The sequence below is a fragment of the Mustelus asterias genome, chromosome 17 (genome assembly GCF_964213995.1).
Source record: "Mustelus asterias chromosome 17, sMusAst1.hap1.1, whole genome shotgun sequence".
In the NCBI taxonomy this organism is placed as follows: Eukaryota; Metazoa; Chordata; class Chondrichthyes; order Carcharhiniformes; family Triakidae; genus Mustelus; species Mustelus asterias.
The window spans coordinates 57,509,771-57,537,275 of record NC_135817.1 but is presented as its reverse complement, the minus strand read 5'-3'; the positions used below and the strand labels follow the sequence as shown (position 1 = coordinate 57,537,275).

At 42.9% G+C, this 27,505-nt stretch overlaps 2 protein-coding genes across 2 annotated transcripts in view; one reads left to right on the top strand and one right to left on the bottom strand.

Annotated features, from left to right (window-relative positions):
• The window catches only part of LOC144506068 (lebercilin-like protein), a 78,169-nt gene extending 68,043 nt beyond the window's left edge, over positions 1-10,126 (top strand). The window contains exon 6 of the mRNA XM_078231885.1: positions 9,321-10,126. Within this exon, the coding sequence (XP_078088011.1) occupies positions 9,321-10,126 (806 nt within the window). The remainder of the gene's footprint in view (positions 1-9,320) is intronic.
• An 11,113-nt stretch (positions 10,127-21,239) lies between these two features.
• The window catches only part of get1 (guided entry of tail-anchored proteins factor 1), a 42,047-nt gene continuing 35,781 nt past the window's right edge, over positions 21,240-27,505 (bottom strand). Inside the window, exon 5 of the mRNA XM_078232754.1 lies at positions 21,240-24,928. Coding sequence (XP_078088880.1) covers positions 24,855-24,928 — 74 coding nt within the window. The 3' untranslated portion in view covers positions 21,240-24,854. The remainder of the gene's footprint in view (positions 24,929-27,505) is intronic.

Genomic DNA, 27,505 nt, shown 5'->3' with positions numbered 1-27,505 from the left:
TAAGGCCTTAACAGACATGTTTCTTTATGTCCAAATGAGTATTTCAAGCAAGTTGTTTTTTTTTTCTACATGGATAACTTTCTCTACTTGAGAGGCCAAGAACACAAAAGTAAAGACCCGCCCTTTTCTACACACTACTGTGTAGCAAGAGCTCAATATTGAGTCAAAGACTTGCAGTTATAAAGCATCTTTCACTACCTCAAGCATTCCAAAGCTCTTTACTGTTCATGTCACACTTTTGAAGTATAGTCGCTAATGCAATATAGGAATCACAACAACCATTTTGCACACAGCAAGCTCCCACAAACAGCAATGTGATCATGACAGAAACTGCAGGAAAATCTCAGCAGGTCAGGCAGCACATGTGGAGAGAGAAACAGATGCTGCTTGACCTCCTGTCAAATTTCCAGCATTTACTGTTTTTATTTCAGATTTTTAGCATCGGTAGTATTCTGCCTTTTGAGATAGATGTTGGCCAGGACACTTCCCTACTCTTCAAGATAGTGCCAAGAATAAGGAACAAAGAAAAGTACAGCACAGGAACAGGCCCTTTGGCCCTCAAAACCTGTGCTGATCATGATGCCCTAACTAAACTAAAAGAAAACCTGCCCTTACTCGGTCCGTATCTCTCTATTCCCTCCCTATTCATGTACCCATCCAGATGCCTCTTAAATATTGCTAATGTGCCTGCTTCCACCACCTCCTCTGGCAGCGCGGTCCAGGCACCCACCACTCTCTGCGTGAAAAACTTCCCCCGCACATCTCCCTTAAACTTTCCCCCTCTCGCCTTGAACCTGGGCCATTGGGTTGTTTTAGCTCACTTGACAAGAAAGGTCGGGCCTAATTTTTCTGATCCAAAATCGAGCTCTCAATTTGTTGCTACATTTGAAGGAAATGTGAAATCATCTCTTGTCTTGATACCTCGATAAAAGTTTACACCATTGCCATGTTTTTTTAAACTATTTAACCCAAAAGGGATTTTTGATCAATTTAAATTTTAGAGCATGTTGTGGATTTCCATAGGGTGACCCAGATTTGAGCCCTCATTATATCATCATAGATGGAGCTTCTCAATTTGTATAATGTTAATTTAGAAAAAGCATAGCTACGTCAGAAGTTATTTGGCACTCAGCATGCACATGCTTGCTTATCGCTGAAGGGAACTGTTTAATTATGAAGTCAGGCACAGATTACTGGAATTCTTCCAAACGTTTGCGCATTAATCAATGTATGTAATTAGAAGGTGTATGGCATAACTATGTCAAAAGATATTTGGCAATCTGGATTGAAAAATTAATTGTATTCTCAAAATGCTGATAGTTGGCACATATATGCAGGCATCAAAGACCCACTAACTGCAGATTATTATTTCCACATCTGTAACATTGCTTGTCATTGCTCATGCCTCAGCACATCTGCTGCTGAAACCCTTACCCATTTCACTGCTACTTATTAACTTGACTATTCCAATGCCCCCCTGGCATAAACTTGAACTCATCCAAAAGTCTGCTACCCATATTGTAACTTGCACCAAGTTCTATTGCCCATCACTCCCGTGCACCGGCAGTGCCTCAGTTTTAACATTCCCATCCTTGTATTTGAAAGTTTATTTATTTACTAGTCACAAGTAAAGCTTACATTAACACTGCAATGAAGTTACTGTGAAAATCCTCTAGTCGCCACAATCCGGTGCCTGTTCGGGTCAATGCACCCAATCAGCACATCTTTCAGAATGTGGGCGGAAACCAGAACACCCGGAGGAAACCCATGCAGACAAGGGAAGAACGTGCAAACTCCACACAGACAGTGACCCAAGCCAGGAATCGAACCCGGGTCCCTGGCACTGTGAAGCAGCAGTGTTAACCACCGTGCTACCGTGCCTTCCCTTTCTCTGTACTCTCCTCCAGTCCCACAATCCTTGGCAATATCTGTTTCCCAAATTCTGTCCTTTTGCACACCCCTAACTCCCTCCCTCCACCATCAGAGGTCATGCCTTCAGCTACCTAATCTCTAAGCTTTGGAATGTGTTTTTGCAAAAATATACTTTATTTGTAAGGTGTCTGCAAGAACATTACAAACATTCCAAAATGGCCATCACACAAAGTGCAAAAATACTCAGGTTCTCTGCTTACATTATGTTGCATTCTGAGGTGCTTCAATACAGTCAAAGAAAAATGACAAGCATTTCAAAATGCTCATTACAAATGGTGCAAAGGTATTTAAATTGTCTACATAGATCAAATTGCATTGAGATACTTCAATACAAATGTGATACATGTAATATTCACTGTATACATTCAATGTGGGTCATACAGCCCAGGGGGCTTTTATACAATTTCCTTCCCTTCAGTTAATTTTGTCTGACTATGGAATTCCTTTGCTGAACTTCCCACTCTTCTCTCTCCTTTATGTTGATCCTAAAAACTTACCTCTTTGACCAAGCTTTAGATCACCTGCCCTAATGGAGTTTGCTGTGGAATTTTGTTGAAAACACTGTTGAGAATCACCCTGGACAATTTAATTACTTAATTTGGCTTCCATTACATTATTGTGACTCAGATGCTATCTTAATACTGACAGGACTGGAGCAGAATTCACCGGGACCATCACCCCTGCACTGACTTGAATTCGAAGGATCACTGTCGTTTTCAGATATGATTTGTTCATCTAACTCACAGTGCCTCAGCATTTTCAGATAGTTTTGCTCCTTTATTCTGGATGGATGAACAGTCAGAAGGCGAGCAGCTGCAGCAATAGCAACAGCAAACTTCATCGGCCTTGACACGCGGGATGAGCAGCAGCTGTCAGTGCAGGTCCGAGGGACTGCCCAAGGCCTTACCCAGCCCACAGGATCTGTAGGCCTGGAGATCCTTTCCTGGAGATGTCAGGAGATTGAGCTTCTCCAGGCATGTTTACTGTAGGTCAGTGCAGCCTCCTATAGCAGGATGCCACTGCCCTCAGTCTTTTCTGCTGAATCTGCTTCCAGACTCCCATATCAGCTGCATCTCCCAGTCTGCAGTAAGGAGGTCAACAGAGCCAATCAGTACAACAGATGGAAAATCAGCATGAGAGCACACTGGCGATTGCAGCAGGGGCCAGTTTCCCTTGTGAACAGGGATGACATCATTGACTATCAGCTTGTAGCTATCAGGAAGCCAGAAGATGAGTCAGGAGCTTCTCTCGACAAGAAAAGCATTCTAGCAATAACTGTTGTATATAATATGCTGGATTCTGTTATGATATTTTCATCCTGAGATACTCATCCATTCCTCCCACTATTCCACCCTAACTGCTCTCCGCCCCCCCCCCCCACCACATCACCCTGCCCAAGCAGCACAGACACATTAATAGCCACAGGGAGGCCAAGAGCAATAATTGGACAGGCCTTCGAGTTGCCAACAGTCTGATGCTTGATCAGCCTGGGCCTTAACAAGCAGCAACTCTTGAGAAGCTGGGTAACTCCTTTAGGATACATGGGTTGCCTGAAATTATTGTCTCTGACAATGGGACAGCTTTCACCAGTGCAGAGTTTCAGATTTTCACGGACCTGAACAGAATCTGGCACAAAAAAGACAGCTCCTTGGCATCTTTCGTCAAACAATCTCGCTGAGGGAGCTCTTTAAAGCTGGTATGAAGGATTGTGATGAAATACTCCCCACTTGCCTGGATGGGTGCAGCTCCAACAACACTCAAGAAGCTTGACACTATCCAGGACAAAGCAGCCCGCTTGATTGGCATCACATCCACAAACATCCAGTCCCTCGACCACCGACGCTCAGTAGCAGCAGTGTGTACTATCTACAAGATGCATTGTAGCAATTCACCAAAGATCATTAGGCAGCACCTTCCAAACCCACGACCACTTCCATCTCGAAGGACAAGGGCAGCAGATAAATGGGAACACCACCACCTGCAAGTTCCTCTCCAAGCCACTCAACGTCCTGACTTGGAAATATATCACAGTAAGAGTTTTAACAACACCAGGTTAAAGTCCAACAGGTTTATTTGGTAGCAAATGCCATTAGCTTTCAGAGCGCTGCTCCTTCGTCAGATGGAGTGGATATCTGCTCACAAACAAGGCATGATGTGGAGATGCTGGCGTTGGACTGGGGTAAACACAGTAAGAGTTTTAACAACACCAGGTTAAAGTCCAACAGGTTTATTTGGTAGCAAATACCATAAGCTTTCGGAGTGCTACTCCTTCGTCAGATAAACAAGGCATACAGAGACACGAACCCAAGTTACAGAATACTGATTAGAATGCAAATCTTTACAGCTAATCAAGTCTTAAAGATACAGACAATGTGAGTGGAGAGAGCATTAGGCACAGGTTAAAGAAATGTGTATTGTCTCCAGACAGGACAGCCAGTGAGATTCTGCAAGTCCAGACAAGCTGTGGGGGTTACCAATAGTGTGACATGAACTCAAGATCCCGGTTTAGGCCGGCACACGACAGCGCAGAGTCGCTGAGCAGAAACTGATAGCCATGTTCCGCACACGAGGACGGCCTAAACCGGGATCTTGGGTTCATGTCACACTATTGGTAACCCCCGCAGCTTGTCTGGACTTGCAGAATCTCACTGGCTGTCCTGTCTGGAGACAATACACATTTCTTTAACCTGTGCCTAATGCTCTCTCCACTCACATTGTCTCTATCTTTAAGACTTGATTAGCTGTAAAGATTCGCATTCTAATCAGTATTCTGTAACTTGAGTTTGTGTCTCTGTGTGCCTTGTTTGCGAGCAGATATCCACTCCATCTGACGAAGGAGCAGCGCTCCGAAAGCTAATGGCATTTGCTACCAAATAAACCTGTTGGACTTTAACCTGGTGTTGTTAAAACTCTTACTGTGTTTACCCCAGTCCAACGCCAGCATCTCCACATCTTGGAAATATATCGCCATTCCTTTGCAGTCACTGGGTCAAAATCCTGGAATTCCCTCCCTAACGGCATTGTGGGTCAACCCACAGAACATGGACTGCAGCGATTCAAGAAGGCAGCTCACCCCCACCTTCTCAAGGGGGACTAGGGATGGGCAATAAATGCTGACCAGCCAGCGACGCCCATGTCCCACGAATGATTAAAACAAATGAAGAAGTTGTTGAGTGGAGGCTCATCTTTCCAGATTCCTCCTGAGTTAGTACAAGGTCACAGAGCCGCTTGCACATGTCTGAATTTCCCAATTTGGAGGGGAAGGTGAGACAGAAACAAAATGCTCAGAAACTGAACCACAACCAGACAGTGGAGCTTGTACATTCAAAGCAGGCAACCCCCTGTGGAAGTGGATCATGTTGGAGTCCAGGATCCATCATTTCAGAAACGGTCCATTGTCATTTCCAGTCTAAGTTGAGAATAAAGTGACATACAGACATGTGGGTCACATTTGAGCAAGAGAAACCTCCCAGTGAATGCAGCGTTATCTTGTGATTGATGTTTCGCTGTCAACCTCTGAAGAGTGTGGTCATCCTCTGCTGTTATTCCCAACACACCCAACAAGCTGTTGAATACAGAACCACCTGGTTCTAGTGAGGCATCTTTTCCTGCTGCTCGAGAACCCATTACTCCTGTTCTGGAACCTCTCCCCAGGGGAGCTGCATTACTCTGACAATCTCTGCAGAGCTCCTCAGAGAAAATGTTCCATTCTTTGTTCACAAGAGAAATTAAGGACAAGAGACATTACAAATGTTTTGTTAGTTTTCAGACATGCTGTTGCAGTAAATGTATAAGGAAGGGGGAGGATATGTAGTAATTGATTTGGATGTCCCTCCTTCCTGTCAACTAACTGTTGGAGCGGTATAGGGGGAAAGATGGCAGTAAGCATCACAATACATGTTCTCAATAAAAGTTAGGTTTACATGTTCCTCCCTCAAGTTATTACAATCCCCAATTCTGATAACTGTCTGAAGCTGAACCATACTGTTTGTGTGATTTTGATCTTCTGTGTATCCTGAACTGAGTCGAACCCTGGTGTTTCACATACAACACTAAAATTGATAGTAAACTTTTCAAACTTTGTACAGCTTGCTGCCATTACTGTCATATTCCTGACTGGTCAAGATAATAAGCTGAAGGTTATGCATGTAGAACAAAAATCCTGCTTGATATTGTGGATGGGGACGTAAAGAAACTTGCCAGTATCTCACATTTTTCATGGAATCAGAGGTGATATATGACTCTGAGATGAGCTTCTGACTCCAAGCCTGCTCCATCACCAAGACTGACTATCCACTTGTGTAGCATCGCCCAAATCTACCCCTGCCTCAGCCTAACTGCAGCTGAAATGCTTGACCATGTTTTTGTTACCCTGAGACTTGACTATTCCAGTGCTCTCTTGACCTGCTCCCATCTTCCACCCTCCATAAAATTCAACTCGTACAAAGCAGCACTGCCCATATACTGACTCAAACCAGCTCCTATTTACCCATCACCCTTGAGCTTGCTGACCTCTTCCCAGTCCAGTGATACCCCAGATTTAGATTTCTTGTCCTTATGCTTAAATCCCTCAAGGACCTCCAGAGCCTCCTTCAGCTCTTTAATTTTCTGAGAACTCTGCATTTCCCTAACTTTGGCCTCTTGTGAATGCCCCACTTTCTTTTGTCCAGCTATGGCAGCCATGCCTTTAGTTGCTTAGGCCCTATACTCTGGAATTCCCACCCTAAATCTCTTTGTCACTATACCACTCTTTCCTCCTTTAAGACACTCAATAAAATCTATCTCTTAGACCAAGTTTTTGGTCACTTATCCTATATCACCTTGTATCTCATCAGCCTAACATAATGGAGCTGATTTTTTAGGGTCCCAAGAAGTGTGCTTGGATGTGGTTGGGGAGCCAGGAAAATGGGCATAGCCATGCCAGGATGGCTCCTTGACACGTGCTTGCCACTAAAGAGCTTTCCTGGTGTGGGATGGAAGTAGGATCTGGTATGGGATGGGAGTAGGATCTGGTATGGGAGGCGAGTAGACTGGCCTCCCCTGGAAGGTGGGCGGGCAATTAAGATGCTCAAGGCCACAATTAGGGCAATTTTATGAGCAGCATTAAGCCACCATCAAGAGTCTCAACAATCCCTCGCCCCCGCGAGGAGATGCAATCTCCTCAATGGAGACCCAAAGAGGGATGGGACAGTGCACAGGAAAGGTTTCCCCTCCACTCCCAAGGATCTTATGGCCTCACCCCTCATACTTTTGATTTTAAATCCACACCTTCTAGGATGCATCCATGTTGAGGCGTTCTTACCTCAACCTGCCTCAACAGTACCCACCTCTCCCAGATGGCAAATGCAGAGGTGGTCAATTAAGGGACTGTCTCTCGGAAGATTCTGGTCTTGCAGCTGGTTAGTGGAGGACTGGGACCCCCAATTTAGTTTCAGACACTCGGGCCCTAAATCATGCAGCAAAATCCAACCCATTAACTATGTTGCTTTTTCCACAAATGGTGCCAGACCTGTTGTTTATTTCCAGCATTTTCAATTTATAGATTTCTCGCAGCATTTTGCTTTGGTATCTCCTCATGTGGCTCGGTGTGAAATTTTGTCCAACATCTTGTCAAATGCATGGGGGACATTTAACTGCCTTAAGGTGCCATAGAAATGCAAGATGGTGCCTTTGCTTATCTTTCATAATCTTCAACACCCTTGATTTACTTCAGAAAATGTATTTTTGTATAAATGCACATATGTAGGAGAAGTTCAATTTTGTTCGTCACTTAATCCTGTATCTTTTGGTCAATCCTTTATTATTCCCATGACCCCATATACAAACATGCACTCCATTTTTGTATCTCAATTAGCAGCATTCTGTAAATAGCAACGGGGAATAATGTGATGCAAACCTGTTTGACTTGTCCATCAGGCTTTCTCACCCTCCCTTGTTTAATTTGCCACCATCAACCCTTTCTAATCTCATTATTATTACCACTATTTTCTTCTACTTCTAATCTCCTGTCTTTTTCCACCTAGCTTCTGCTGTCCAATTTTAGAGGTGGGATCATCTTGAAACAAAACATTTTGATTGAACAAAAACCACCTCCAAAGGTTGGGGGTGCGGGAGGGGGGGGGGGGGGGGGGGAGCGGCGGTGGCATTTGAATGAAGTGAGCTTTCAGGGAGCTAGCATAGGATCAATGTCTTCTTTCATTGCTGTAAAACTATAGCAGCCATTTTTTTAAATGGTGGAAATCCAGTAGAATGAAGACCAACATAGTATTGATGGGTATCAGTAAATATACTCGGAGGAACACGTCTATGCAATTAACTCTATCATATTGCAGAGGGATACAGGTTAAACATTAAGGGGGCGATTTTAAAAAAAAAAACCAAGTGCCCAACGGGTAGGAAATCGGGAGATTTTTGGGCAAACTGAGTTGGTTGAATTTCCGGCACTGTGCTTCACAGAGTCCACTGGGGGTTCATGCCAGTAGTGGGAGGGGGTAGGTTGCGGGAGGCCTAATCCTGCCAAAGAGGCCAGCATTAGCGCGCTGAGTGGCCCACTGCACATGCCCAATCTCCCAGTAGGAAATTGATACATGCACACTGCCCCCCCATTGCCAGCCTCCTGATGGCCAGCCTGACCCCACCCCTGCCGCTTCCAACCGTCAGTCCCAGAATACAAAACTTTGGTTTGGGCTCTGCACCTTAGAACTGATATATTGGCCTCTGGCTGCATACAGCAAGGATTTACCAGAAAGATAACAGGGCTCAAAGGGTTAAACTATGAAAACAGGTTGCATGAACTTGATTTATATTCCCTTGAGTTTAAAAGGTTACGGGGGTGATCTAATTCTGATTCTTAAAATGATAAAGGGATTCAAATCGGGTAGTGAAGGGATTCTATTTCCTCTGGCGGGGAAATCCAAAATAGGGGAAAATAATCTGAAAATTGTATGTGGGCCATTTAAGGGTGAAACCAAAAAGTACATTTGCTGCAAATGAATGTGGCGGCTACCTAGAATACTCTTCCCCAATCTCCAGCACCGCAACATCCTCCAAATTGACCCACCCTAGATCAATTTTCAGTCCTGTGATTGCAGATTTTAGTTAGTGGAAGGGATCTGTTGCAGAGACATGTAAATGAAGCTGATGTACAAATAAGTTATGATCGAACTAAATGGCAGTGGCTTGAGGGCTGAATGGCTTACGCCTGTTCCTATGTTGTATGACAAAAATAAAAATCAACCATCTTTGGGCCTGAAAAATCCCAGATAATCTCAGGTGACTTGTTGTTCGACATCTGATATTATCCGGTCTATTGCCAGATGCAACAGGAAGATTAGCTGAAGTGAATCCATTCATAAAATCATGGAAGTGTTTCTTTTTCCCTTCTTTAGAATACGAGCAGGCAGAGAAGAGATGGAAGGAAATGGCGGAGAACGACATCTTGGAAAACTTGGAAAGGGAAAAGAGAGAAAAACAGGAGAAGGAAAGAGCTGCTCAACTTTTGAGGGAGACCTTCGAAAGGGAAGAGCCAGGAGAAGAGGAGCAGGGCACCAAGGAAAGAGAGCAGCAAAAAACAACAGAGGAGAACAAAGATGCAAATGATTCACAACTGGACGATATCAGGGAGCGAGGTGAAACATTTGCAATGATCGACAGCCCCAGTAAAACTCCTTCCAGACTCAGAAGGCGCTACAGGTTCACAGAACAAACTGAGAATCTCCACCAAGGGCTCCCTGTTTGCAAAATATCTTATGCGACCCATATTGGCAGCAAAAAAAGACAAGACAGGCAAGAAAGTAAGGATTTTCTGGACTTAAACTCTTCGTTCAGTGGTTACGAGCCTTCTTTTGCAAAGCTGTGCAATCGGCCAAGTGAGTTGAGGCACCAAGTTGGTGATGGGTTCAGTGAAAAATCTGAAAATTGCCTTCAGTCAACATCAAGAAACGATGCGAAAAGCAGCCTCATGGAGAAGTTATTTCGATCAGGCAGCACTTTAGAAAATAGAGCTGCCAAAGACGACGAAGTTAAGGCCGCGGACAATCTAAAACAGTTACAGAGAAATAAGCAGACAAGTCGAATTCAGGTTACTAACAAAAGTAGATTGAATGTCCTGGATCCTGACTTGCTGCCTGTGAGAGTTTTAGAATCATCTACTGATGAAAGTGAAAAACTGGTTTTACAATCTTTAAATAAATAAATAAGTAAATAGAAATACAAACTTCTTTTAAGTTTTGTTGCATTTAGAGTTGTTGAAACTCCCTTCTCTCCAGAAACAACGTTCAATGGAAACAATTGCCAAGCTGCTGATCTTTCACATGAATGCACAGGGAAAGAGTGAGAGTTGTCTTTGATACCGACATTCAGATATTTGTATTTTTTCCAAGCAGTAAACAAATGTGGAAATGTTTTACAACTTGTCTGCACTGATGTAACTTTGTTTTATATCACTGGTCAACTCAGAGACCCATTTAAATTACCAGTGCTATTATGCTACCGATGATAGTTTAAGATGAGTACCTCGGTGTAGCTAGCAAACCTGAGTGATACTATTAGCTCTGCAGCACCCTTTGGCATTCAAAGTCAGTTAAATGATTCAAGATCAACAAAGAAACTTACAAAAAGGTCAGTTCGTTGCTAGTGTTAATCAGTTTAAAAGTGACTTTGAAATGTTATCAAGCAGTTAAATCAATCACCATCTTCTAAAAATTTGCTTCTCATCAAGCCAAGTGTCTGATTAAGTATCGCATCCCATTCTAAGAGATTTCATTTGGCTATTTGTTTTCAATTGGCCTCAATGAGAAGCCCTGACCCTCTGCAGTAATATAAACTGCTGATAACTGGTGCTAATTATACAGTCAAATGTTTTGTTACCATCCCAGTTGATGCTGGCCAGAATTCTCCGACCTCGCTCCGCCGCTGGGATTATTCTGTCCCGCTGCTGTGAATTGAGATTTGGCTCAGCGTCAAATTTTCCGTTCCCGCTGGCAGTGGTGGCGGGGCATGTGAGACCAAAGAATTCCGGCCATTTTAAGTGGACAGGAAGATTCCAGAATGGAACCCTGGCTCAAAAGACCATAACTTTTACTTTTTTTAAGAAAACATGGAGGAACAGAGTCAGAGGGCTATCAATTAGCTTTTAATAATAAAAAAAATTATTAAAAACAAAAAGTTTGACTATAATACAATACTCCTTCGCTCCCACTTATCTTTACAAATATTCACAGCTTTTCAGGATAACACAGGGTATCTTATGCCATAATGTTCTTGGTAAACACACAGTCCCTGTAACCCAACCGGCTAACTGTGGTCAAACAGCACCCCACTCTGAAACCAAGTGGCAGATACCACCCAATCAATCTTCCATGGATCTTTCCTCAAAGTTCCAGATGATTATCACATGGGTGTTCCTGAATTCCACTCTCAAAAAGACACATTTTAAAATCGTCTTCCAAATCAATGCTTTCTCTCAGCTGTTTTCATCAAGGATCCACCTCCAGGATTTCCAACTATTCTCTCAACTGTTTTAGCAAAGATCCAACACCAGGTTTCCCAACTCTCCTTTCATTGTTCCTAAACTCAACTATGCAGTCCCCAACAGAATACTGTTTTCACAGGTTGTAGGTCAGGACACCAAGCTTATGATTACTTCAGATATGTGGCTTTTCTATAGCTAACCTCATCAGCTTTTTTATTGCCAGGTCTGACTTTAACTTCAATGAGCAATACCCTGTTCCAATGGCAGTTCCTCTTTGTTCCTTTTTACTTCAATTTTCCTGTAGCTTCTTTTCCATTCCCTGATTTCTAGAACCAGCTGTCCTTCGGTTCATCTGGAGCTTGCTTTCATGCACATTATTCCATTATATGGCTTTCCTATTTCCAGCAGAGCTGAGAACTATTTTCTCTGTAGCTTCCTATGCCAATTGTCTGGATCCAATTAAACACTAAAAAAGCTCAAAAGGTCTCCTGCCTAAAGTGACGGTAGCTAAGCAACATCACATTCTTTCCACAAGCTCTTATTTACTTTTCCCTTTGTAAACACTCTCAGCACAATAGAAACACAGTTTGAATTAAATCCAAAACCCCCTGACATGCAAACACCTTTGTTTAACATGAATCTAACTCGAGTTGCACCCTTATACAAAAACACTACATTAAACCCACTTAACTCTATATCTTATTTTTAATATTTAACAATATAAATAAAGATCATTTAAAACTTCCCCTGTTTGCTGATGGTTTACTGGCAAGCACTTAACATAATGCAGGTAGCAAAGTGCTGCATCACATCCTCCATTGCAGAGTAAAAACATTCAGAGCAGTGAGTCCTCACACAGTAAGTTCTGCCATGAGGCAATGTTGCAGCCACAATTCCTCCTGGGAAAGAGAGATGTGCTCATCCAGACTTGAGGAAAGGCGATGGCCTAGTGGTATTATCGCTAGACTATTAATCCAGAAATTCAGCTAATGTTCTGAGGACCCGGGTTTGAACCCCACCACAGCAGGTGGTGGAATTTGAATTCAATAAAAAATATCTGGAATTAAGAATTTACTGGTGACCATGAAATCATTGTTGATTGTCGGAAAAGCCCATCTGGTTCACTAATGTCCTTCAGGGAAGGAAATCTGCCATCCTTACCTGGTCTGGCCTACATGTGACTCCAGAGCCACAGCAATGTAGATGACTCTCAACTGCCCTCCAAGGGCAACTAGGGATGGGCAATAAATGCTGACCAGCCAGCGACGCCCATGTCCCACAAATGAATAAATAAACTGGAGAGTATTTCATCAATCCTGACTTGTGCCTTGTGGACAGGTTTTGGGCAGTCAGGAGGTGAATTACTCGCTGCAAGATTCCCAGCCTCTGACCTGCTCTTGTAGTCACAGTATTTATATGGCTGGTCCAATTCAGTTTTTGGTCAGTGGTACCCCGAGGATGTTGATAATGGGGTATTAAGCAATGGTAATGCTATTGAAGGTCAAAGGGAAATTGGTAGATTTTCTCTTGTTGGAGATTATCATTGCCTGACACTTGTGTGGCAAGAATGTTACAATATCCAGCTCAAGGCTGGATATTGGCCAGACCTTGTTGCATTTGGACATGGACTACTTCAGTAACTGAGAAATCATGAATGTTGCTGAACTTTATGCAGTCACCAGCAAACAACCCCATTTCTGATCTTATGATGGAGAGAAGGTCATTGATGAGGCAGCTGCAGATGGTAGGGCCTCGGACACTACCATGAGGAACTCCTGCAGTGATGTCCTGGAGCTGAGATGACTGACCTCAAACAACAACAATCGTCTTCCTCTGTCCCAGTTATGTCTCCTACTAGCGGAGAGTTCCCCCGATTACCATTCCCAATTTTGAAAGGGCTCATTGACGCCACACTCAGTCAACTGTGGCCTTCTGTGGTAGGGATATGTTCGGCACAACTTGTGGGGCCGAAGGGCCTGTTTTGTGCTGTAATTTTTCTATGTTCTATGTTTCAATGTCAAGGGCAGTCATTCTCACCTCACCTCTGGAGTTAAGCTCTTTTGTCCATGTTTAAGCCAAGGCTGTGATGAGGCCAGGAGCTGAACGACCCTGGCAGAACCCAAACTGAGGGTCTGTGAGCAGGTTATTGCTGAGCAGGTGCCGCTTGATAGCACTGTCGATGACCCCTTCCATCACTTTACTGATGATCGAGAGTAGACTGCTGGGGCAATAATTAGCCAGGTTGATTTGTCCTGTTGTTTGTATATAGGACATACCTGGACAATTTTTCTTATTGTTTTACAGATGCCAGTACTGTAGAGGTACTGAAGCAGCTTGGCGAGGGGCGCAGTGAGTTCTGGAGCACAAGTCTTCAGCATGATTGCCCGAATATTGTCAGGGCCCTTAGCCTTTGCAGTATCCACTGCCTCCAGCCATTGCTTGATATCACGTGGAGTGAATTTAATTAACTGAAGATTGACATCCATGATGTTAGGGGCTTCTGCAGGATGCCAAGATGGATCACCTACTCGACACTGAGGCAATGATATGAATACATGCAATAAACTGGGATAACTTGTACATACATTGGATAAAGACTTTGTGGGAATGTTGTAGGATCTGCAACATGAAAGTGTTAATGTTGGATTGAGTACAGTATTGCCCCCACATGGCGATGTAAGAGAATACATGACTCACACCTCGGGTTCAGTGAAGTTTTGGAGCCATTTGCAGAAACAAGCTAGCTTGGAACTTTACTGTATCAATGTATATAATATCTAGTAAATACTTCTTATTAAACTACCTAAGACTATCTTAATAAGACCTACTGAACAACGTCCAACACCTTACAATAAATATATTCAATGACCCAGCCTCCACTGTGCTCTGGGGAAGAGAATTCCAAAAAAAAACTAGCCCGAGAAGAAATTCCTCCTTGTCTCATCTCTCTCGTCCTTTGCCACCTTCCACCCCCCCTCCCCCTTTTTAAAATGTTCCTCCTAGTTCTAGATTCCCCTGCGAGAGGAAACATCCACTTGGCACCTATCTTGTCAAGCTCCCTAAGAATCTTATATTTTTCAATAAGAGCACCTCTCATTCATCTAAACTCCAACTGTTTGAGGCCTAATCTGTTCAACCACTTCTCATAAGTCAACTGCATCATCTCAGGAACCAGCCCAATGAATCTACTCTGAACTGTCTCCCTTGCAAGTCTGTCCCTCCATAAGTGCTCTCACTAATGCTCTGCACAGTTTGTAGAATGACATCCCTACTTTTGTTCATTGGTATAGTTGCCTCAAACAATTCAACCTCCCCTTCCCTAACCTCTCCCCGGTCCCCTTCTGAATATAAAGAACAACTTTGTCTTTTCATTCCCCTATTTGTTGCTCTCCCTTTTCTCCGCCATCTAAATGCTGATCTAGTTAATGAGACTCACCTCTCGATTGTCTGCCTGTGCAGCTTCTGTATGCAACACCTCTCCCTAGCCGTCGTGCAAATTCTATTGTCATGGTTCCCCTCTTCAGGCTATTGACTTCAAAACTACCATCATCAACCCTTCCTCTTAGAAACACAACCACAATCTAGATGTCTTCTCAAGGTATGAGTCCAGCCTTTCCTTTCTAAGGTCCTAAAACAACTCCAGAGTGTATACTTAACTCTTCCTATCCAAATCTGTTAAGTGATCACAGATTCAAAGCACTAAAATGGCTGTGACTAAGAATGATATCCTGTCAGATTGTGATCAGTGTTTTATCAATAAGTTAACCGCAGCATTAATATTGTTGATCTTTCAGGCTGCTTTTGCACCTTTCCATTCCTACCCATCTGAACATATCTGCACCTTTAGCTTTTATATCCTTTCCACAGAGTCCTCCAAAGACTTATCTCTGGCCCTTCCTCTTAATGTTTTACTCTATTGAAGATGTGCAAACTTTGTTGGTGACCTTTCTACAATTTTGCTTCTATTGTCCATGGTGGTAGAGTCTTGATGGCAGGAGTTAAGGGCATGGGGGGTGCTTTGGAAATAAGGGTGGCGAATTGTTATAGTACATTCTAAAGATGGTCTATCCTGCAACCACAGTCCAGAAACAGTAGACACAGAGTTCAGTCCAAGGAGAATGATCCTTCCTGGGTGTTGTTGAGCTTCTGCAGTATTGTCACAGCTACATCCACCTATTTGAATAGAGGATTCCTTCACACTGCTAATGTGAATGTGAAAGTGAGAGAGAGTGCGAGAGAGTGCGTAGGGGGGTAATTTGGGGCTAGGGGTTTAATGGTCAGGGAGTGAATCTTGGAACAATTCCAGCCAAAAAAGTTGAAGATTATCACCCAGTTTTGATACCATATGAATTGATCATGTTCCCATGTGATGTTCTCCCTGTGTGTAGATACCCTGGGAGCCAACTCAAAGCGCTCTTCATGGCGTTCCTGATTAAAACAGTATTGGGACTTGGCTCTGCAATTCCACCAATATTATGCTCATCTAATGGGTAGACTCCACGAGAGTCATGGGAGCCTAAGCCACAGTCAGGGCTGCCCATTCCTCAGAAGCCTCCGACCAATTCATCAGCTTCAATTCTCATCAGCAAGGGATGTTTTTAGAATGCACTTTAAATTCTGCCTAAGGATATGGGATGTTGCTACTCCCTCACTTGGCTAAAATCATATTGCAGCAGTCCAGTTGTTGCCATCTGCAAATGGAAGAGCCTCTCTTTTGCCAGATGGGCAGATAATTGGTCAGGGATAGGCATGTAAGGCAACTATCAGAAAATAGTCAAAGGCTTTCCCTTACTAGTATTTGGAGGATTAAGTTACTGCTGTCCATTCAGCTTCCTATGACAATCAGCCTCCCAACAATTCATCAGGCTTCGAGGCCCTACTACTGTTCACAAACTCGAAATCCTGATCTAGGTGCAATATTCAGCTTCCATTCTACTCGTGTAGCCACAGTGCTGAGGTAAGCTCTGTAAATAAATTGCTCTTTCAGTCTTAGTGATCAATAAAGTCCCTGCCTAGAGGCACGGCAGGGTGGTTAATTAGGCAACTAGTTAAGACGTTGGTTCATTTGCCAACAGTGGCTGACTCATCAAGTACAGGGAGTTCAGCACACATGCAAAATACGTTTCCTGGAGGTGCAGCTGGCGACTGAATGCTTAAATCTGGAAATTTGGTAAGTGAGGAAATTCAGCGCAGTGAGGGAGGAGATATCGTTTTTGCCTTTTACAAAATGGGTCCAAGAGAGGAAGCTGTGGACAGTGATACCCGAGAGCAGAAGCCTGGAGCATTAAGTAGGTGTGTAGGTAGGTAAGTGGTGAGTTTTAAACTATTTTCCCCTCTAAATTAGGGCAGCAGTTTAAGCTGGTCTTGTGTCCCCAATAGAACTAGAAGCTTTGTGTTCGAGTTGCATTCCAGGACTGGATGGCCACAGAAGGTGCATTTATCACATGGTCAAACAGTTGAGTATGAACCTGTAAAATGTGCCTCTGGCAGGGCTTCAGAGCAGGAGTGTCTCCTGGTCAGCCAGTTTTGATGAGGAACGGCACCTCTCAAACTACAGCCTTTGGTGATAGGCTAGCAATCTCTCCCAGGAAGAACAAGCTACAGAAACAGACAAGCATGTGCTTTGTCAACCCCACATGCCACCAGGCTTGGGAGGCAAAATAAAGATATTTTAAAATCAACGAGTGATGCAAGTCGTCTTGTGCAAGTTACTGTTGTGCATGAGGAAATAGCTCCAATATATTAAAGGAAACAATAAAGTTATGCTGGAATAGTGGAGCAGGGATAAAAGAACAAAAGACAGACAGTTCAATTGTTGAGTTACTTCACTAGTTTAGAGCATCATTTGCATGCAACATGTCACGTCATTCTAGATTCTGGAAACAAGTGACAACTACTTAGAATTTTAGTCACTTCCGTCTGTGGCTTTGTTACTCTATGATTTATATCAAATTTTTCTGCTAATCTTTTCAGCATTGATGTCTCAACACAAGTTTTTACAAGGATGGAGGGGGAGGGGAGGGGCAGTTGAGACTTAAGGGGAAGGATTATCTCACACTCATTCCTCAAAAATCGGGGCTCCAGCTTTTGTAAGTGGAAGGGTCAGATGGCCCTTCCACTTACATATCTATCTGGAAATCTTGTTTTGTGTACGATAGTCCATGACCATTCCCCCATGTTTAATTCCCAATTTTTCTTCATTATAAATCCCAGCAGGAGCTTCTATACAGCAAGGAACACAAGCAAAAATGGGAGTAGAATTTTTTTTTGGGGGGGGGGGGGAAACTTAGTGGTGTTTTTTAATTTAATAGAATTAAAAGAGCATTTAAGCAGGTCACTGGAGAATGGTGGGTAGCAACAAAAATGCCAAGGAATTGCAACATTGGAATTTAAATACAAACAATACAATGCCCTATTGTGCTAGTGTAGAGGCACAGTCATTCAACATAATTGTGGTCTGTGTTCTCTAATGGTAGCCTTCCCCTCTTTTTGCTATGAATATCCCACTCAACCTAGTTACGCATGTTCTTGCACTTAAAGCAAACCAAAAGCTGGTATCTCCTCATTACAGCAAAAGGGAGGGGGGGCGGGGGGGGGGGGGTGGTGGTGGAAAGAGAGAACAACAGCATATGTGCAGGACCATGTATCAATGTATGAAGTTATTGTTTCAGACCTGGCAAATGTGTAAGTGCAGTAATAATGAATACACATACAAACTAAATAGAATTGGGGGGGGGGGGGGGGGGGGGGCAGGTAGAATGTGAGGAGAAATTGGCAGAGGAGGGAACAATACCCATCCTTGGCTATGGTAGCACAGTGGTTAGCACTGCTGCCTCACAGCTCCAGGGACCTGGGTTCGACCTGGCTTGGGTCACTGTCTATGTGGAGTTTGCACGTTCTCCCCGTGTCTGCGTGGATTTCCTCCTATAGTCCAAAGATGTGTGGGTTAGGTGAACTAGCTATGCTGAACTGACCCTTAGTGTCCCAGGTTGGAGGGATTAGCAAGGTAAATATGTGGAGTTACAGGGATTGTTATCGGTGCAGACTTGATGGGCCGAATGGCCTCTTTCTGCACTGAAGTGATTCTATGATTCTACTTGTTTTGTAATATTTTGTATATATCTGCACTTAAGGCAGGAAGTCTCGTCAAATATTGCAAGGGGAGGGGATGAGCACAAGAAGAAACTCAAAACTGTGTGTTTCACAAAAGCTAAAATTATAAATTGAACATGGAAAGTAATAGAAATGATGGGAGAATTCTGTAATGGATTAGTGGTGCTTTTTCACAGCATGCTGACATTGATGTGATCAAAGTCTTTATCTGCTTTTGTACCACAGGATTCGGATGCATGTCCTCATTGCTGCTGACAGCTAATGTAAAATAAACTCACCAACTTGGTTATAGCTGAGGACCAGGAAACATGTTTCACTCAAAATTTCTGGGACTTTTTTCATTACTGTTGGTCTAGTTGACCTCAATAAAAAAAATGGAGGACACAACTGCCATCATAATTTGGATATACATATTGATTGTCAATTGCCCGAGATCTCATATCATCTGGGTAAACATCTTTTTCTTTGGCCTTCATGGCAAGAGGATTTGAGTACAGGAGTAGGGATGACTTGATGCAAAGAGACGGGGCCTTGGTGAAGCCACACCTGGAATCGTGCGCGCAGTTTTGGTCTCCTTATCTGAGGAAGGATGTCCTTGATCTCGAGGGAGTGTAGAGAAGGTTTACCAGACTGCCGAGGGAAGTGAATGTACTTGTGCAAAGTATGCCAATGATAAAAAATAGATGGGGGTAACAGAGTCCACAGAGGGATATACGCAGTTTGAGTGGGTAAAATCTTGGCAGATGAAATACAATGCAAAAAAATATTAAGATATGCACTTTGGTCGAACCATAAAACCCAACAGTGCAGGAGGCCATTCAGCCCATTCAATCTGCACTAACACTCCAAAAGAGCATCTTACTCAGGTGCACCCTCCCACCCTATCCCTGTAACCCCACGCATTTGTCACGGCTATTCCATCTAACCTACACATCTCTGGACTATGGGAGAAAACCGAAGGAAACCCACACAGACATGGAGAACGTGCAACTTCACAGTCAGTCACCCAAGGCCAGAATTGAACCAGAGACCATGGCACTGTGAGGCAGCAGTGCTAACCACCGTGCTAACTACGGAAGAATAAAGGAGTTGAATGTTATTTAAATGGAGAAAGGCTGCAGAAAGCTGCAGCACAAATGGATTGCGGGGGAGGGAGGTCCTCATGCATATATCACAATAACTGAGTATGCAATTTCAGCAGGTAATAGGGTAGGGCAAATGGAATGTTGGCCTTTATTTCAAAAGGAATGGAGTATAAAAATAGAGAAGTCTTGTTAATACATTACAAGGTTAAAACTATACTAGTTACATCACACCTGAAATATGGCAAAGTTTTGGTTCCATTATTTAAGAAAAGATGTACTGGCATTGGAAGCAGTCCAGAAAAGGTTCACAAGGTTGACCCCCTTTTTTCTTATGAGGTTGAGCCTGTACTCAGAGGTGACCTTATAAAGACGTATAGGATTCTCAGGGGGCTTGACAGGGTAGGTGGTGAGAGGTTGTTTTTCCCTTATAGGAGGGTCGAGGATCAGAGGGCATAATCTCAGAATAAGGGGTCACCCATTCAAGGCAAAGATGAGGAGGAATTACTTCTCTCAGAAGCTAGTGAGTCTGTGGAAACCTTTACTGCTGAGGGCTGTAGAGGCTGGGTCGTTAAGCATGTTCAATGCGGAGATAGATTTTTAATCAGCAAGGAAATCGAAGGTTATGGGGATAAGACAGGAAAGTGGAGTTGAGGATCATCAGATCAGATATGATCTCATTGAATGGGAGGACAGACTCAGTGTGCCAAATCGTCTACTTCTGCTCCTAGGTCTTATGGTCCAAAACTTTAGCCTCTGTCAATCACAATAGTCTGTATTCAGTAATTACGCACAATATAATGATGGCTCTAAATTATCAAAAACAAAGTGTCAAATAAAGACTTCATCAGCATCCATTGTCTACTTCACATCCTTGCCACTATGTTTTGGTAGGCAGAATGATCAGAGCAATGACAGCTTGTGAAAACATTTGCCAATTCCTCACGTCAAGGAAAGGGTAACCTAGAACAGAAAGGAGACAAAGCAGTTGTTCAGTTTCCCAACCTGAAGCCTTTAACCCACCTGAAAAGGAATGAGGCTCGATCTGTTGGATACTAGTCCACTGAGCTCATGGAAACAGTAACCCACATCTCCATTGCTGTTGCTTTCATCTCTTGCTGAATTTATATATACCTGAGCATCATGACAGTTCAAGGCCACCTCATCTCAAATTGTGATTGCAGCTAGATAACTGCAAAGGAATACTATATTTGAAGCACAACTATAGATTGATAAGTGCAAGAAACACCTTGCAAGGTATGGGGAGTGATACAGAAGGTCTTGTGCAGAATTCACCCATGTACGATGGGAACTGCATTAAATAGGGGGACAGTATGATGAATGGGAATAGAGTGGCTACTTCCGCAATTCAAGCATCAATCTTCATGTTTAGTTCTCACAGCATACTAATTCAATGAAAACTTCTTATTTGCAAAGACCATTGCTACACAATTCCATCTGAGAAGATACCTGCTGAACAAAATTGAGATTTTAAAAACTAATTATGTGGTGCCAGGTGGGACATAGTTACCCAAATTGTTTTAAATTTCTCCTTTGAGTTATAGATCAATAAGAAAACCAATGTCACTGCTGTATGCTCACTGTAGACATTATAAAAAATTCAAAAACCCCCACATAATTAAGCAGCAACCAATGTTTATTAACAGGTATTACAACTAATTAGGTACAATACAACTATTAATGCAAAAGGCTGTGATAGATTTGCTTTCATTACCTCTGCTAAGTGTATGGTGCAGTCATCTTCATATAACCATTTTGTCCCCCAACTAAGTTTATTTTATTTATTAGTCACAAGTAAGGCTTACATTAACACTGCAATGAAGTTACTGTGAAATTCCTCTTGTCGCCACAGTCCGGCGCCTGTTTGGGTCAATGCACCTAACCAGCACGTCTTTCAGAATGTGGGAGGAAACCGGAGCACCGGGGAGAATGTGTAAACTCCACACAGACAGTGACCTAAGCCGGGAATCGAACCCAGGTCCCTGGCAATGTGAAGCAGCAGTGCTAACCACTGTGCTACCATGCCGTTAAGTTATAAAACTTAATTTGTTTTACATAAATGATGTTCTTCTGACCTTACTACTCAATGACTCGCACATAACAAGTATTGCTGGGGAAGGTATGGAAAAGTATCCTTCCTTTCAATTTTGCCTTGTGAACCTTAGCAAGATCAAGACTGCAGTAGATTGGGAGGGGGATTAAACTGGTGTCCTTATTTGAGGCATTACATACTGCAGCTCCAATGCGCTGTACCACTGAAAGAGAAGTCCTACACTTAATCACTTCTGTAGAACAAAACACGTTGAGGCAACATACACTAAAGGACATTCTCTTGCAGCCACTGTACTGTGAAGATCATAGATAGAGAATGGGCAACTGGGTCAGGTACCTAAGGCAACCTACTGCCTATGGGAAATGTACCTCATTGTGAAGTTGACTTCAAGAGGGGAGAAAATGGCTCTGGCAAGAGAATACAAAATAATGGCACGTGCCAGCTGAGCAACAATACATAAACAGTCTCTTTTTTTTCCAAACAATTGCAATGTTAACAAATACTGGTGTAGACTGAAAGAAAAAAATACATTAATGGGCACTGTGTTCAACTCCAAACAACACTCAAACATTGAAACAAGCATTATTATTCAGAACAGGCAAGGTATTTTCATGTTAGAAAAATGAAGGCAATTAGAAATCAATTCAGGGACTGCTTCTTACATGCTAGGAGAATGTTAAAAACTAACAAACATTTACATCAACATATCCTTTAGACCTTGTTTATTCTCAGGTTAGTAGTAGCTTCAAGAACAAAAAAAAACTTGATATTTAAAATAACGAAAAACTATTCCCATTAGTTGATAGTACCAGGTATAGATTTATGGTATCAGGCAAGAGATTCAGGGAAAATGTGCAGAAGAACTTATTTTTAAAAAACAGTGGTAATGGCCTGGAACTTGCTGCCAAGAGGGTGGTAGAAGCGGAGATGATTAATTCAAAAGAAAATTGGACAGTTACTTGAGACAAATAAACTTGCAGGCAACAGGGACTGGGGATTGGGACTAACTGGAGTGCTCTAGGAAGAGCCAACATGCACTTAATGGGCCACATGATCTCCTCCTATGCCAAATGACTATGAACACAGTAAGAGTTTTAACAACACCAGGTTAAAGTCCAACAGGTTTATTTGTAGCAAATATCATTAGCTTTCGGAGCTATGACATATGACTATGAAACCAGGGGATGTAGATGGTGTCAAAAGACAAGTCACGCCCAATAGAAAATATCATTGTGTGAACTCCAGATTTCTTAAATCTCATACCCTACTGGCATCTTGCGAACAACTGCAACTAAGGCTACACAAAATGACCATTTCATCATCTAGAGACTGCCACAGCAGTACTAGTTCCATCTATGGCACTTTGCCCTTCCATGCATAGGTGTAATCACTTTTCTCTGTGCTATTTGTAATTGGTGCATGATCTCGATATAAGTTATTCTGGGGAAGAGCAAATGGAGACCTGGGATTCAGTTCAACTGAAGTGAGTAATGAAAGCAAAAAGTCATTCCTGAGCCTCTGACCACACGGCACTTAGCAACAAAATAACAACAGTATTAAGGAGCAAGAAGTGTCCAAATTCCCTCAGACTGGGACAGCAAAACGCACTGACTTTTCTCCCCCCTCTACTGAACTACAGCTTTGCAACTCTCTACGGTTGCCACTAATCTGCCTGTAGTAGATAGGAAACCCCCACTCTCAATTTTCTGAAAAATAACACATCTGCCCATTGGCAACTGCCAGTTGGAGCAAAGATTTTTTTTAAACAAAGGAACCCAAAATTAACTCAGTTGAATCAATAATTTTCTTGCAAGGTTACCTACATTGTTCTTAAAGTGAAAACTCTTGCTGAAAGATCCCTCACTTATCAGTTTCTCTGTTATTCATAGAAACCCTACAGTGCAGAAGCAGCCCATTCGGCCCATCAGGTCTGCACCGACTCTCCGATGGAGTATTCCATCCAGACTTTATCCCCATTACCCCACTAATCCACCCACATCTTAAGACACTAAAAGGGCAATTTTAGCGTGGCCAGCCTAACCTGAATATTTTTGGACAGTGGGAGGAAACCGGAGCACCTAGAGGAAACCCACACAGACACGGGGAGAACATGCAAACTCCACATGGACAGTCACCCAAGGCCGGAATCAAAACCCGGGTCCCTGGCGCTGTGAGGTAGCAGTGATAACCACTGTGCCGCCCAATTGTTTTAGGTTTTCAAAAACATCTAGTCAAGTGACATTTGCATAAGATTTGCTATGTGCAGCCGCTCACTGCTAGGCTTCCTGTAGTTTGGATATTTCCCTTCAATTATCCACTTTCCTCTGTCAGACATAACATTTCACCTCGAGATAGGATTTCAAGAACACCTAATGAGCTGCTTTCATGCTTATACTAAGATAGTGATTTTCAGTGGGCTATTTTTACCATGAAATCTATTCCCAACTCCCTTTTGCTTCATCAGATTCTCACCCAATATCCTCTCAAATTTCCACCTGGAGCACGTGACAACTTTCAGGATGCGAAACGCACCAAACTTCTCCACTCCTGAGACAAGTTTTGGCACCTCATTGTTTTTAACGACCAAGATAGCTAATGACAAGGTTTAAGCTTTGCTAATGATGCGTGCTTAATATACCATTCAAGTTCTGTTCAAGCTCTTATTTGAATTACTTAGTCTCCTGCCAACATTGGGCATTGTGTTTTGTATTTACAATAGAGAGTCACCATTTGAAACAAATTGCTACGAGATGTGAACCAATGATCAAATGAATATAATGCAACTCCTCGACAGCAGTTCCTGAACTGGCTCATACAGACCATTACTAAATGCAGTTTGGCATCACAACTTACGATTCGTGCTCTCTCAGGCACACAAAAAAAAGTTGACAGAGATTGTCATTCACAACTATCCTTAAAGACCTCCTTCTAATTTCAGAACAACTAAAATCTTCCAATTCCATGACCACTGGTCTCCAAAACTACATACTTCACAATATTTAATAACTGGGCTCCTCTTCACCATCTCCATTTAAATTGATGCAGTTTAAAAACAATTTCTTTACAAAATGGCTTTGCAAGCAATTTAGAAATCACAAAGAAAACCATTAAAAAAAAAACTGAATCCCCGATTCCAAGTAATAAATCAAATACAGGTTGATGGAATTCCCAGGGTCGCATTTCAGCCAAACGGTTGCAATGCTACAGCCACGACTTTATTGCAGACCAGGAGCCAGCAGGTAATTCCAACTCCACCTGTAAAGAAAAACAAAGCAAGTTAGATGTGCATCTTAATACAGAGTCCTGTGCATTTATAACAAAGCCTGCGCCGGTTTACATTCGTGGTCACTGAAACACGAAGCAGGATCTGTGCTGCAATCTGTAAACCAGTGGGAAAGCATCCATACAACATAAAGTTAGCTGTGAAAACTCAAATCTTCTTGTTCATCTTTCCCTCCTACCTCAATAAAGAAATACATGACATACTGATTCTCAGCAACATGCAAGCTAGTCAATCAACTGCTCCAACATGAGTTGATTATATATTTACTCAGATGACTCTGAAGGTTCTTGTATGTACACAAAGGATCAAATACTCACAGAATAGTTTCTGTGCTGCTGGAAACATGGAAGGCATAAAGCGACAGGACAGGGTTAAATAATGGAGAAACACAGATAGATGGGAAAGTTAGATATTCTGGATTTTTGCTCAAAGAACAGTACAGCACAGGAAACAGGCCCTTCGGCCCTCCAAGCCTGTGCCGCTCCTTGGTCCAACCAGACCAATCGTTTGTATCCCTCCATTCCCAGGCTGCTCATGTGACTATCCAGGTAAGTCTTAAACGATGTCAGCGTGCCTGCCTCCACCACCCTACTTGGCAGCGCATTCCAGGCCCCCACCAACCTCTGTGTAAAAAACATCCCTCTAATATCTGAGTTATACTTCGCCCCTCTCACCTTGAGCCCGTGACCCCTCGTGAACGTCACTTCTGATCTGGGAAAAAGCTTCCCACCGTTCACCCTATCTATCCCCTTCATAATCTTGTACACCTCTATTAGATCTCCCCTCAATTAAAGGAATGGGGGGAGGGGAGTTGCCTGGACACTTTGTTCCAGAAGGCTGTCACTCCCCTCAGGTTATACAGAATTTATAGTCAGGTACAGGAGCGTGTGACTGAATCAGGCAGGTCAAGGAGAACCAGCATGTAGTGATTGGAAGGCACAATCCCTGACTTTGCCAACAAGCAAAAGGGGCTTGCTACCTGTGTGGATGAGAAGAAGGTGGATGAGTTAACTGACCATGGTGAAGGATACTATTCAAGAGGGGAGAGCAAAGCGGAATGTGGTCGTGATAGAAGACAGTATAGTCAAGGGAATAAATGCTGTTCTCTGCAGTCAGCAGTGAGCCCTGTGTTGCCTTCCCAGTGCCAAGGTTAAGGGCATTGGGTCTGGGCTAGAGAGGAACTTGCACCAGGAAGGGAAGGATCTAGTGGTCATGGCCCACATTGGTACCAACAACATAGGTAGGGCTAAGGAGGAGGATCTGCTTAGACAGTATGAGCAGCTAGGGACTAAAATAAAAATCTGAACCTCAAAGGTAATAATCTCTGGAATATTACTTGAGTGACAAGCAGATTGGCATAGGGAAAATAAGATTAGACAGTTGAAATTGGTGTGGGAGAAACACATTGTGGTTCCTGGTGCACTGGTAGCGTTGAGGAAAGTGGGAGTTGCACTGTTCGGACCGTCTTCAATCTGTGCTGGGATCAGTGTTCCGGCGAGTCTATAACCAGGGCAGTGGAGAGAAATTTAAATTCAACAGTGGGATGAGGGGAGATATGATAAGACTAAAGAGAGGGGAGTAGATAAGAGAACAGGATAGCAATGAGGGAAATGGTTCTCAAAGTGTGTCAGGAAGGGACAACACAGACAAACATAAGAGTGCACCAGCAGATAAGGCTACAAATTGTAAAAATAAGAAAACTAAAGGCACTCCACTGGAATGCACACAGCATTTGCAACAAGACAGATGAATGGACAGCACTAATCAATGAAAATAGGCGCGATTTAATTGTCATTCTGGAGATATGCAACCAGGGCTGGGAACTGAAATTTCAAGGGTATTCGACACGTAGGAAGGATGGGCAAAAAGGAAAAGGCGGTAGGATCTCACCATTAATAAATGATAGTGCATTATGGAGAGGGAATCTTAGACCAGAGATCAAGATGTAGAATCAGTTTGGGTGAAGCTAAGAAACAGCAAGGGGCAGGAAACTTTGGTAGGAGTTGTTTGTAGGCCACTAAATAACAGTGGAAATGTAGGGCATTGTTTAAAATCAGGAAATTAGAGGTGCTTGCAACATGGGTAGTACAGGAATCATGGGGGACTTCAATCTACGTGTAGACTAATTAGCACAGGTTTCCCTCCCCAAAGGCCATTAAACACCCAGATGGGTCTTAACGACAATTGGCAATGGTTTAATTTTGAATTCCTTAAGCATTATTCTGGGTTTCTGGATTGCTAGTCCAATGACAATACCATTACATCACTGCTAATGCACAGATAACTGAGTTGGGATAAACAGATCATTCTCAGGTTGCAAAGCTGTGACTAGTGGGATACTGCAAGGATCAATGCTGGTGTCCCACAATCTACATCAACAATTTGAAGATGTGACCATTGTGTGGAGGATGCAGAGTTTTCAAGGAGAGTTGGACACACTAGTTTAGTGGGTAAGAACATGGCAGATGAAATATGATGCGGAAAATTTGAAGTTATCCATGTTGGTAGGAAAAGCAAATGCAGAGTATTTCGTAAGTGGGGAGAAATTG